General features: G+C 40.8%; 1 protein-coding gene across 1 annotated transcript in view; it reads left to right on the plus strand.

Annotated features, from left to right (window-relative positions):
- LOC111868783 (chordin-like protein 2) overlaps nt 1–12,946 on the plus strand; it is a 57,774-nt gene that overhangs the window by 34,682 nt on the left and 10,146 nt on the right. The window contains exons 3-6 of the mRNA XM_033753158.1: nt 3,050–3,180; nt 3,883–3,970; nt 8,148–8,299; nt 11,199–11,292. Coding sequence (XP_033609049.1) covers nt 3,050–3,180; nt 3,883–3,970; nt 8,148–8,299; nt 11,199–11,292 — 465 coding nt within the window. The remainder of the gene's footprint in view (nt 1–3,049; nt 3,181–3,882; nt 3,971–8,147; nt 8,300–11,198; nt 11,293–12,946) is intronic.

Here is a 12,946-nt window from a genome sequence, read left to right on the forward strand (position 1 = left end):
CAAGTTCGTATGCATATAATTTGTCACATGATTCATAATATACACAGTTCTGTAGACTCCCTCCTGGCGAATATTACAGTGAAAAGCAAAATGTCCCAAAACACCAAGTTTAATATACAGTATTATGTAACCTTTAGAGATTTTGTAGATGTCTACCTGTCAGATTCAGTGATCCGCCTGTGATTACACCGATTGACTTATTTAATTATATATTCTAGATTTTTTTAAAGCTTTTCACATAATTTCTCTCCAGTTGTTTCGACTTTCATAGTTTCCATATAAAGTGTTTCAGTAATGACGTCAAACTTACTATTCACACTTAGGCACAATAGATCACTGTGGTCGCGGTGCAAGGGCCAAGAAGGCCCACCCCTTATACTATTCACACTTTGTATAAATGTAAATAATTGAGCTGTATCACTTAGTTAGCAGGCCTACAGTCATCCAACGTTACAAAGAAGTAAACACACGCCTGAACTGTTACATACGACTGTGTCTGCATATAATTATTCATTTCTTCCACGGGGCCTACAGTAGTTCTTCTGGACAAAATATATTTTCAGACGGTGCTCTATTTTCTGTGCAAACTGCTTCAACTACATCCATCATACGCTGTCTGACATATTGACTGTCCGAAAATGGTCTGCTTAGCCCTGTTATATACGGCTAAGTCGCTGCGTCTTGCATCTGTAATGACGCAAAATTACTCTGCCGTATTTTTTCAATTCCAACGCCAAATCTTTGGAGTTTCTTGTCCCTCATTCAGAGACAAATTGGTATGTTTTGAAATAAAATGGCGTTTAACAATAAAGAATCTCAAAACGAAGACTGTCACCGTGATAGATCCTCCATCGGTGATCAGATATTTTCCCCCCAACCTTTGTTAAGCACCCTGCGTTCATTGCCTGTTTCTCGCTGCTTTCTTGCATTTGTTTGAGACAGATAACTGGGAATGGTGGGAGTGTGTGCGCTATATACGAGTTTCCTTTCTTGTCAAAAAGAAACGTTACTAAAAAAGACAATTATTCAAGTATTTCGTACACAAATGTCAATTTTTAAAACCACTCATACTACTAGGAAATGTGCCACATATTTCAGTGGACTACATACATCACACAGGCGGACATACGGCCCGCAATACAACAGTCGACACAACTTCTATGTAACCAAGAACAGAAACAAAGAACATTACTAAGTTCTTCTAGGGCCGCGCCATAGCTCAAGCGGTTAGTCGCTGGCTTCCCACTGCGGCGGCCAGGGTTCGATCCCGGGTCTGGTCAAGTGGGATTTATGGTGGACAAAGTGGCGCTGGGGCAGGTTTTCTCCTAGTACTTCGGTTTCCCCTGCCACCAATTGCTCCACAATCACCCTCACCTATCATCTGAGGCTGGTACAATAGGCCAGAAGTTGCCGCAGTGTAAGGGACTTAGTCCCACCCACTAGCAATAAAAAAAAGTTCTTCTATATATTCAACAAGATTTTAAACTGAATTTTAAATAATTTTACCCGAATATTCTTGATATACACAATTTATTTTTAACTGTCATAACTACTTAGACTTAATATGTACAACCACTACAAGTTCCGTAATGTTACTACAACTTACACTCTAGCAACAGTGTATGTAAAGCAGTTCTTTATATCGCTGGATGTGTCTTCTGATGATAGCCAATGATGGCCGAAACATGTAGAGGCAAAACTTTTACTTACTCCTATTGTATATTGTATTTAAGCAACCTGTTGCATTAATATATTTTATACATAATATAATTCCGTTAATAATGCAACAATTTCTAGGCCATCATAAGGTGTCTCAGCTATGGCAAAACTGTTGAACTGTATAGAATGACCAGTTTTTCACACCACATATGACTGCAATATTTCATGATTAAACATAACATCCACTATTTTAAATCATGAAATATCGCAGTCATATCTGATGTGTAAAAAGTGGACATTCTATACAGTGTAACAGTTTTGCCATAGCTGAGAAACCTGATAATCGCCGTTTGGGGCCGAAATATATTGTGAAGTGAAGCAGTAATAGAAATAGTTGCATTATTGACGGAATTATATTGTGTATAAAAGACTTATGAAACTAGTTACACATGAAGGACGTTTACTGTTTATTTATATAGTAAGAGGAGTAAGGTTTCAAGACGTCTCTCAGAGTAGGACATGTGTTTGTAACGGCATGATTCCTTAGAAGTTCGCGTGATGTCTGCATATATTTTTAAGAGACGGGACAAAGTGTATCCAGGATGCTGATGTTTGGATCAGAATCACGGGACGGTACAGAAAGGCCAATTGGCAGATACATGAGCCTCGCATATAGAGTTCTGAGCCCTGTGATTTAAATGTTATGTTTTTTGGAACATTTCTCACCGTACAAGAATGTGTAAATAATAATAATAATAATAACTTATAAGATATACATGTCATTAATATTCCTATCTACAAATTATTTGAAATATTTTCATATGGAGAAAAGTCTATTTAAAGAAATACATAAAAAACACAATTCCTTGCTCCGTGCTACCAGATTTTCTTAGAAGTAGTGGGTCTGGAACGGGGCCCACTCAAACTCGTGAGGACAACTGAGGAGCTACTTCAAGGAAATAGCGGCTCCGGTCTAAAAAATCCGAGATTAACGGCCGTGGGTATTCGTTGAGCTGACCACGCGACACCATCTACCCGCTAAAGTTGGCACTAACTTCTCCGACAAGCGGCGGTCGCTCGGTCATACAGTTCGCTTGCGGACTAAAACCATGGAGTTTTTTTTTTGTGTTGTGTAATTTGTTTTAATAGTTATTTGCCTGTACCAAAAGAACATAAACGCTGCTGGAATATACAAAATTACAAGGAACGTATGTTGAAAATATAAACATCCAGACCTTTTGTTTCTAGTACGAGCTTCATTGAGACATGTTCACAGAGAGAATGGATCTTGTGCGACCAGGAACGTTTAGAAAAGCGATTTCAAATAACTGGGACATGAAGATATTTTCTGAATGCGATAATTACAAGAAACAATTTCTCATGTCCGCAGATTGGACCCAAAGCGAGGAACCGCCGATCAAATGCCGTTTCGGCGGTGCGGAGTACGACGTCGGAGAGAGGTGGCATCCGCGCCTGGAGACACAGGGGACAGTGTTCTGCGTCACTTGTCAGTGTTACCAGGTATGTCAGTAGTCCGCCTGTAGAACCGGTAAGTACTTCTCAAACATCCAGTTCGAATATGATCCTCCCATCCTGCCCAAGTCTCATAAATGCTATATTTGCACACTGCTTCTCAACAGCAGTCCAGCAGTTGGTTATTTTATTTCGCCTTTTCTTGTTGTTACTTCCTCGCTCTCCCGTTTACAGAGTTCCGTGGCCTGCCAGGCCGACTGGTTAGGAAGGGGGGCATGGAATCTCGCTGCTGACCCCTGCGCCAATCATTAATTCGTGGAGCCGTCTTAAAGTTTCCTTGATCTTTGCAAGACGTACGGGCATGATAAATTATTTCATATACCATCACGCTTAAATGCCTAAAAAAGGCTAGGAATAATATTGAGGGCATTCGGTAACGTGGATTAGGCTGCAAGCCGAAGTTTGCGGGTTCGAATCCCGATGAGGTCATTGGATTTTCAATTTACCAAATCCTTCCAGCCAGGACTATGGCCATGGGGTGGACTCAGCTTCTAACAGAAATGAGTATCAGGAATTTTCCTTGGGGTAAATGGCGCCCGGCGCGTAAAGCTGACAACCTTACCGCCATCTATGTGCTGAGTTTCTAAACAGTGTGGGAGCCTCGACGTTCCACAACCCTACGGGCCTCCATGACCTGTCACAGGGATAGCTATACTTTTATTCAGTTCGTGGCCTTCTTTGTTTTTGCAGGGAGGTAGGATGAACTGTTCCAGCAGGGAGTGTCCCGTCAGGTGTAACAGCAGAGAGGATTCCTCGGAGTGCTGCAGAATCTGTACGGGTGAGTTCAACTTGTTCCCAAGTCAATAGAAGGAAAAGTTTCGGCCTTCGGTTGATTACAGTTACTTTACGGGACAGCTAGTTGCACATGTGGCGAAATTTCTTATTTCACAGGTAGCAACGTTCAATCACCCAGTTCGGACTTCAAGCCAAGTATAATGTAAGTAATAGTATACTGAATTAATTATATTAGAAGTCAAAATAAAGGCTAATCACCCGTCAGAGGAGTCATGCCAACTGTCTGTAAGATCCATAGTACTAGAATAATTTTGATGGAAAAGAGGCCAGAAGGGTATAATAAGAAAATTAGAAGCAGAAGAAGTCAAACTAATAAAATAACTAATAAAACTTACATCATAATCACGTTCGGCCCTGTCAGTGCATGTTCTACCTGAACTCCTACTACAGACATAAAATCCCTACATTCCTCGTCCATTCTATCGCTGCAATGCTCTAACATCCACTTGTATTTACACTTTCTGTCTTTCTATGACTCTACAGTCGTTTGTTGGACCTTGACCGCTTTTTCAGTTTCTTGATCCTACACACAGTCGGTAGGACTCCTTGGATGGGGATTAGTCAGTCGCAAAGCAGCTATCTACACACAGAATAAACGCACACACAGACATCCGTGCCTTCAGTGGGATTCGAAACCACGATCTCAGTTTCAAGCGGGCTAAGTCGCCAATTCTGCAGCTACTCAAGAATTTTCCAGCATTTAATGGAACCCGAAGGTTCATTACCGTCTTCACAAGAGCCCTCCACTAGTCCCTATCCTGAGCCTGATCAATCTAATCCATACCATCCCATCCTATCTCTCTAAGATCCATTTTAATATTGTCCATCCACCTACGCCGTGATCTTCCTAGTGGTCTCCTTCCTTGTGGTTTTCCCACCAATATCTTATATGCATTCCTCGTCTTCACCATTCGTGCTACATGCCCTGCCCACCTCATCCTCCTTCATTTGATCATTCTAATTATACTTGGAGAAGAGTACAAGTTATGAAGCTCCTAACTTTACACTAACATATATTATACATAAATATGCACCGTACACAATTCGGAATACAATAGTTCATGTTCTGATCTCAGACTCTGCTTTCTCTGTCACTGCCTGAGACAGAGCACTGAGACAGCATTCTATTTCTGAGACACTTGTGATAAATGACTTTGCTCTCATATGCCCTAACTTGCTAGCGAAAGACTGCTTGAATTCTGATAACATTTCATCTTTGGAGTCACAGTGCTCACCATGAAAGAGGACGAAGATTGTAGCCAGGTTGCTCATCTTACAGTTCTGCTGGTATCAGAATGGCATGTCGTTATGCAAAATTATGTATAAATTTTTATCTCCTGCCAACATTGCTCATATTTATAATTTTGTACAAACGATATGACTCATAATTTACCCACTGCAGTGACCATCACTGGTTGCTCACCTCAAGAGTGTCGCTCGGTATGACATTGGCAGCCATTGCAGTGATTCGAGAGAGTTCTAACTCGTGGATTTTCGATGTCATGAAAGGTTTCAGGCCCTTGGGGAAATGGGTCTAGGACTCTAACCCATCACAATCACCCTTACCAATACAATTACGTTTTATATCACGATTTTATGTACAAGACCTAAAAATAAAACCACACTCCATTGTCTTTGTGTCTATTGTCTTCACCCCTCGACAAACCTTGTGTACTGATCTCTCATTGCTGATCCTTCTCCTCTCTCAGTCTCTCGAATCGATCTCATAAACACGTAAGTCTATCCCACTTACGTGAGGCAAATAGTCGCACACATCTACTGATGTTGCATCATGGTGAAGCCACCCCTTGGTCGAGAGAGTAGCAGGGTCTCTAGCAAGTGGACCTCCAGTAGCATAGTGCTAAACCCAGAAGGCAGAAAGCCGTAGCGACAGTAGGCCCAACACACGAATTCTTATTTCAAAATCCGCAGGCTCGGTGACTTGTGCAAATGGCTACTTTCTGTAGCTTAGTTCTTGTATAAAGAAAGCATGTATTACTATTGGCTTCCCTTTCTATATCGTGGCACTGAATTCCAAGCTCGCTCCACTTTCATAAACATGATACACATTTCTCATCGATGGTACATTATTATGATAGTATCAGGCTTTCTTTCTGCCTAGGTTTATATATGAGAAGTGCTTTTCAAATGAAGCCTGAGTTTCCTCAGTTATGGACAGTGATAAATCTCTGGCCTTCCGATGTTGGCGCTAGCGATCCGAAGTATTGTCGTCAGTCCAATTTTTCGGAGTGATATGGCTGCTACGAATGTAAGGCTCGTTTTCGAACATGATTGGGCATCCTTTGGCTTTGTGCTTTCCGAGTTCAATGATGTATGATGCATGAATCGTATATTGTTCCTTTCAATAAGACAGACCCCCCCCCCACCTGTGTCTTCGTCACCCTAAAATTGATGTCCGTAATAATTATTCCGAGACTCGAACAGTTTCCTGCATAATCAATGCTCTCTCTGAGTCTATTTAAGTTATTCGCTAATGGACGATCTGGTTCTTTCCGGGCATTCCAAATGAAGCATTCTGCGCCTTGTCATCTACTCGACCTTTCAGAAATCTCCCAATTGTCCATTCAGACACCCCCAGTAGCTTCTGCCACTCTTTTATGCTCTTGTTGCATTTTTTTTACAGTCGCTTTATCTTTACTACTTGCTTCTTACTTATTTACTTACTTACTTACTCATGGAGCTGAGCCCTTCTTGAGGAGCCGCCAATTCTACAGCTACTCAAGAATTTCCCAGCATCTTATGGAACCCGAAGGTTCATTACCGTCTTCACAAGAGCCCTCCACTGGTCCCTATCCTGAGCCAAATCAATCCAATCCTATCCTACCATCCTATCCTATCTCTCTAAGATCCATTTTAATATTGTCCACCCACCTACACCTTGGTGTTCCCAGTGGTCTCTTTCCTTCTGCTTTCCCACCAATATCCTATATGCATTCCTATTCTCCATCATTCGTGCTACATGCCCTACCCACCTCATCCTCCTTGTCTTGATCATTCTAATTATACTTGGGGAAGAGTACAAGTTCGTTTATCCAGTGGATCTGTCCAGGTCTGAGGCTTTAGTGCCTCTCATTTCATAAAATAGCAGATGTCTCTAACAATTTCTCAACTTTGACTGTGTGGTGTTTTGTGGAACCTAACTTGGAACAAACATGTGGTATGTTAACACAGCAAAGCCACAAGAAAACAATATCAGGCCTTCATTGTGCTGCAGTGACACAGACTATACTAACCGAATAAAACGGAGGGCAAACTTAATGGCTTCCACCCCTCCTCCCTCTGTCAGTGGTCTGAACGTTGGGTTCTTTGGGGGACTCAATTACAGGTGAAACAGTTATATCATAATGACTCAGTCATCAGCAATCAGCCATCAATTGAAGTAAATATGTTCCAAGCCTTTACGTCTATATGGCTTCTTGTTTTGGGGCCGAGACAAAAGGGAGGCCTTATGTTTGCATGAAGGAAAGTCAGAAAATATCCGAGATGTGTCCATAATTTTTTTCTGCAAATGGTACCACTGTTGAATGCACACAGATCCATAAGCACGGAACTGTTGTTGTAATGACTTGCTTGACCTTCACCATTCTGTTTCTCCTCACCACGTCTTGCCGCAGCGAAACATGCACAAACCGACTGGCATATTAAAAAATGGCTGGACAAACATCACTGACGAAGGACTATGAGGACGCCCATGCTATCGAAGCGCAAAATATTGTCAGAATGCTCTGCTAAGAGTCTTTGATTAATGTCTGCAGTCTTACATCTTCAGCCCACAAAAGTAAAATCTCTGCAAGCTGCTCTTCTTTGGTGGATATGATAAGCAGAGTGGCTATGTTGATGCCAATAGCTGTGAAAGACAATTGAATGCTGAAGCCCAATAAGTCGCTACAAAAATAGAGAGGTCCCAGGCTTGGACTTTGTGTTCACATTCAGTAGTGGAAACTTTTTCAAAGAAAAAATATGGACATTTTGTGGATATTTTCTGACACGCACTGTAACAATCACCAAGTTAAGAGGAACATTAAAGTAGGAGACATGGATCCGACAGGAGAGGCTATGTGCTGCCCTTTCTGGCATTTGAAATTATCTGTTAGAGTATTCATAACTGTATATGAAAATTGGTAAGACTACTGTTGCAGAGTCACGGATGTCCATCCACAGGCCAGTGTCACCAGACGTTGTGGCGTGCATCCACAATGGACGCATCTACAAGGACGGGCAGAATTTCCCATCCAACTCAACCGGAATGAAAGTAAACAGCCCTAACCAATGTGTTCAGTGCAGATGCCAGGTAACTGCTGACTACTTTAAGAACGAACTAATCAATACATTATTTGAGTAGTCAGTCGACAAGGTAACTAGTCAAATAAATTAATCAACATACATACTAACCAATAAACTAATACAGTTGACTGAAGCTTGCTAATTAACCCATAATCTATGTAACCACATATTTGACCAATTAACTAAATAACTAAATAATGAATTAGCAAATTTACCAACTAACGAATAAACTAAGGAAATAAGATATCATCCTTGAATAGTTTTAGTTATGCTACTAATAATATGCTCTTATGGGGCATAAATGTTACTCAGCAGGATCATAGGGTTATGTCATTTGAACCTATTCTGAGCTATTTCAATTCAGTCCACACATGGTTCTTGGCTTCAACAGTAAGATGTCGAGGGCTTCTATATTCTTGGATGACAAAAAAGTCTTTTATATAACATGGTAATCTGGCCTAGTCCGTCAACTGTCAGAATTAGAATTCTCGGCAAAAATATCTGAGTTAATTGTGTCTTCGTTTCTGCTAAAAATTTTAAGTTTAAATTGTACATCACAGATGAATTGTCTACACCCAGAGATGTCTCAAGGATCCGACCTTGCCACAGTATTATACAGTTTGTAGATAAATAGTGCTACATCTACACTTGTAATTCTCTCGCTATGTTTGTTGATGGTATGTGGCACAGAAGCAGGAATGTCTTGCACTCAGCAAAACATAGTGTGGCCTCACTGCTGTGGAGACATTGTATGAGCACTTTTACATGAAGTTCAATGAAGTGAAAAATTTGGCAATTTATTTCTCTAGAATACAGAAAGCACCCTGGATGAACTTCAACTTAACAGATGTACTATACCCTATATCAATACTGTAAAATAACTGCTTGTCATTTTCAATGGGAAGATGACATGAAGACTACATATAGAGACAACTAATGCCAAGACTTTGGCATGCGACACAAGAATTTGTTGTCTTTTAAGAGATGAGAGATTAAAAAAAGTCATTAAATGACCCTCTACTGGTCACTGCATGCAAACAGCAACTGTAGGAAAGTTGTCTGAATTATTGGTTAACTGTGACAGGTGCATAACAGCCTACAATTAGCATCTGGCATTCAAAATTCCTCACATCTATGAAAACATAACTAAATTATCTAGAAATCAGGCAGAAGTCAGACAGAAACACCTGAACTCAAATATACGTGCAGCTGGACAAGGTATGTATTCTTCTGTTGCATCCTGCTCCATTGCAGTACATCCTGTTGCAACCACATACTGAAAGATGCTGTTGCTACTGAGGATAGGTGAATAGCCAAACCATTTCGAATGGAATGAAATAAATTATTGCTTAGGTTTCCATGCTGTATCAGATGCTTTCTATTAAATGGAATATATGAAAGATACAATGGTAACTTCCTGCAGATAGTTCAGTAAAAGCCATAAGGCCTTCAGATTGATGAACAACATAGCTATTGAACACAGAAATGCACTGTTAGATGAGAATATTTCTCATCTCATGACAGAGTTACATTCAGGAAAATTCTGAATGGACCAGGATGCAATGTTATTTGTCAAACAACAGTTAAGGCAAGAACATCACAAACCAAATGATAACGTGGTCAGAAAGAAACTGTAACCAAATTGTCCAAAACACCAGAAGATTCTCATCCATTTCAGGATAACCTATAATTTATTAAATGAATTAAAGAGAATTATGAATTTATTTTCTAAAATATAGTACTATATGTATAAATAACTGATTTATTTAATCGAGGAATATTTATCAGTTTATTGATTTGTGAGAACATCCCACATATTATCACAGCACCAGCACACATGCTAACCAATCAAATTGCATCCAACGTTCGCATTTATACAGCGCTTGCTGCTAGCCCGCATCCACATCATTATGCGCGCTAGCCAACCAGCGCTCAGCAAATTTTCGCTCCGCCATCATGCACTGTATAAAAGGCGGAGCACAAGCTCGCAAGTAGTCAGTCTACGATCATCAGTCAATGGTCAGTCTACGATCAGTCAACATCAGCCAGCACTCTTCGTCCTCAGCGCTCGGTCTTCAGAGTCTTTGGCTCTGCACTGCGCCAGGAATGGCCACCTCGCCACTCCGACAGCATGCCCGACTCACTGGGCTGCCTCAGCTAGCCGGCGGTCATGCCCGACTCACTGGGCATCTGGCGTAGCTACTGCCTCTCCACTCCAGCGACCGTGCTTGACGACCAGACTTCCACCAGCAGCTGCCGCAAGGCGATCAAGCAACCCCCACCATCTGCTGCACTGCGATCAAGCAACCTCCAGCAACTGCCACACTGCGATCAAGCGACCTCCAGCAATGGCCGCACTGCAGCCAGTCAACATCCACCGCAACCAACATCCCTTCCTACCGGCGTGCGCTGCGCTACCTCACCGGTCAAGCATCTCACCAACCAACGGTCCTTTTCAGGACCTACAAAACTGCTCCAAAGAAGTGGGTTGTCATTGAAGTAACGACAAAACAAGATCCCCACAGATTACTGAATATCATTCACCCACTCAGACATCCTGAGGACAATATTCCATAGCTGTCTTGTGACTTTACACCTGTGGGGTCATGAAGCTGCCTCACAGAGTTAAGATAAATTAAATAAAAATGTGGAAGGGCTGAGAACAAGTTTTCTCTTAAACTAAAAATCTTGATCTTTTACTTTTATAAAATTCTCTGCTGCTTTCAGATAATGATATTTTTCAACTGCATAGAGATGACAAGGAAATATTTATTAATGTTGATTTCTAAATGAGTTATAAAAGTAAAATTAGTCTAGACTGAAGCAGGTGAGTTGTTAATAAATTTTGGTGACACCAGTGACTTAAAATCCAATTCTACACTGTTCATCTTTCTATTTTTTGTCAGGAAGGACTTGTGCTATGTGAAGTACAGACATGCCAAGAGCTGAGTTGCCATGAACCAATTCAGAGCCCTGATAATTGCTGCCCTCTGTGTTCAGGTCAGTGCAGTTACAACAAATAAACATTAGATAGTTGTGTTGTTCTGTGATATTTTACTACATTCTTTAAAATTGAAGGGTCAGGATCCAAGCTTCATACTCTGTACAAAGCTTAATTATTCAATTGGCTAAGTAGTTAGGTAGGTAAGTGGGCTAATGAATAAATTTTCCAAATTTGAGGGGTGAGGCATGTGATGTTAAACTTTGAACTTACTTACTCATGGAGCTGAGCCCTTCTGGAGGAGCCGCCAATTCTGCAGCTACTCAAGAATTTCCCAGAATTGTATGGAACCTGAAGGATCATTACCGTGTTCACAAGAGCCCTCCACTGGTCCCTATCCTGAGCCAGATCAATCCAATCAATACGATCCCATCCTATCTCTCTAAGATCCATTTTAATATTGCCCACCCACCTATGCCTTGGTCTTCCCAGTGGTCTCTTTGCTTCTGGCTTTCCCACCAATATCCTATATGCATTCCTCGTCTCCCCCATTTGTGTTACATGCCGTGCCCACCTCATCCTCCTTGACTTGATCATTCTAATTATACTTGAAGAAGAGTACAAGTTATGAAGCTCCTCATTGTGCAGTTTTTCCAGCCTCCTCTTACTTCATCTCTCTTTGGTCCAAATAATCTCCTCAACACCCTGTTCTCAAACACCCTCTATATTCCTCCCTTAATGTCAGAGACCAAGTTTCACACACATACAGGACCACAGGCAAAATTATAGTTTTGTATATTTCAATTTTTATGTTTTTGGACAGCAGACGAGAAGACAAAAGGTTCTGGACTTAATGGTAGCAAGCATTACCCGAGTTCAATCGCCTCTTAATTTCCTCCTTAATCAGGTTTTGATCTGTTATCGTTGTCCCCAAATATCTGAATTGTGCCACATTTTCAAAACATCTGTTTCCTATCTTTATATCATGATTTTGCCTGCATTTTGGTGACGAGACAGCAACATATACTTAATTTTCTCAGTGTTTACTTCTAGACCAACCTCTTTACTTGTGTCAATTAAAGTTTGTGTGTTTTTCTTTAAGGTATCTACATTATCACCCAGTAGATTCACATCATCAGCATAGACCAACAGCTGATGTGTCCTGTTTAATTTCAGTCCCACCTGGTTTCCCTGGACCTTCCTAATGGCACATTCTATAGCAAAGGTGAAAAGGAGTGGTGACAAAGCATCTATTTATTGTAGACCATTCTGGATAGGAAATTTATCAGACAAATGTTTACCTACATGGACTTTACTATACGTTTCATTTAAACACATTTTAATCAATATAACTAGTTTCATGGATATCCCAAACTCTATCAGAATGCTGTACAATACTTCCCTTCTAACTGAACCATGGGCTTTCTTGAAGTCTATGATTAGCTGATGTACTGTCTCATCGTACTCCCATTTTTTCTCCAACATCTGACGAATGCAAAAGATCTGATCTGTAGTCAATCTGTTATGTTGAAACCCACACTGATGATCCCCAATAATTTCATCTATATATGGACTTAACCTTGAGTGAAGAATATTGGATAAAATTTTGTATGAAGTTGATAGCAGTGATATCCCTCAATAATTACTACAGTCAGTTTTATCACTCTTCTTGTGAACTGGTACAATAATAGACTCCTTCCACTGATCAGGCAA

The sequence above is a fragment of the Cryptotermes secundus genome, unplaced genomic scaffold (genome assembly GCF_002891405.2).
Source record: "Cryptotermes secundus unplaced genomic scaffold, Csec_1.0 scaffold174, whole genome shotgun sequence".
Lineage (NCBI taxonomy): Eukaryota > Metazoa > Arthropoda > Insecta > Blattodea > Kalotermitidae > Cryptotermes > Cryptotermes secundus.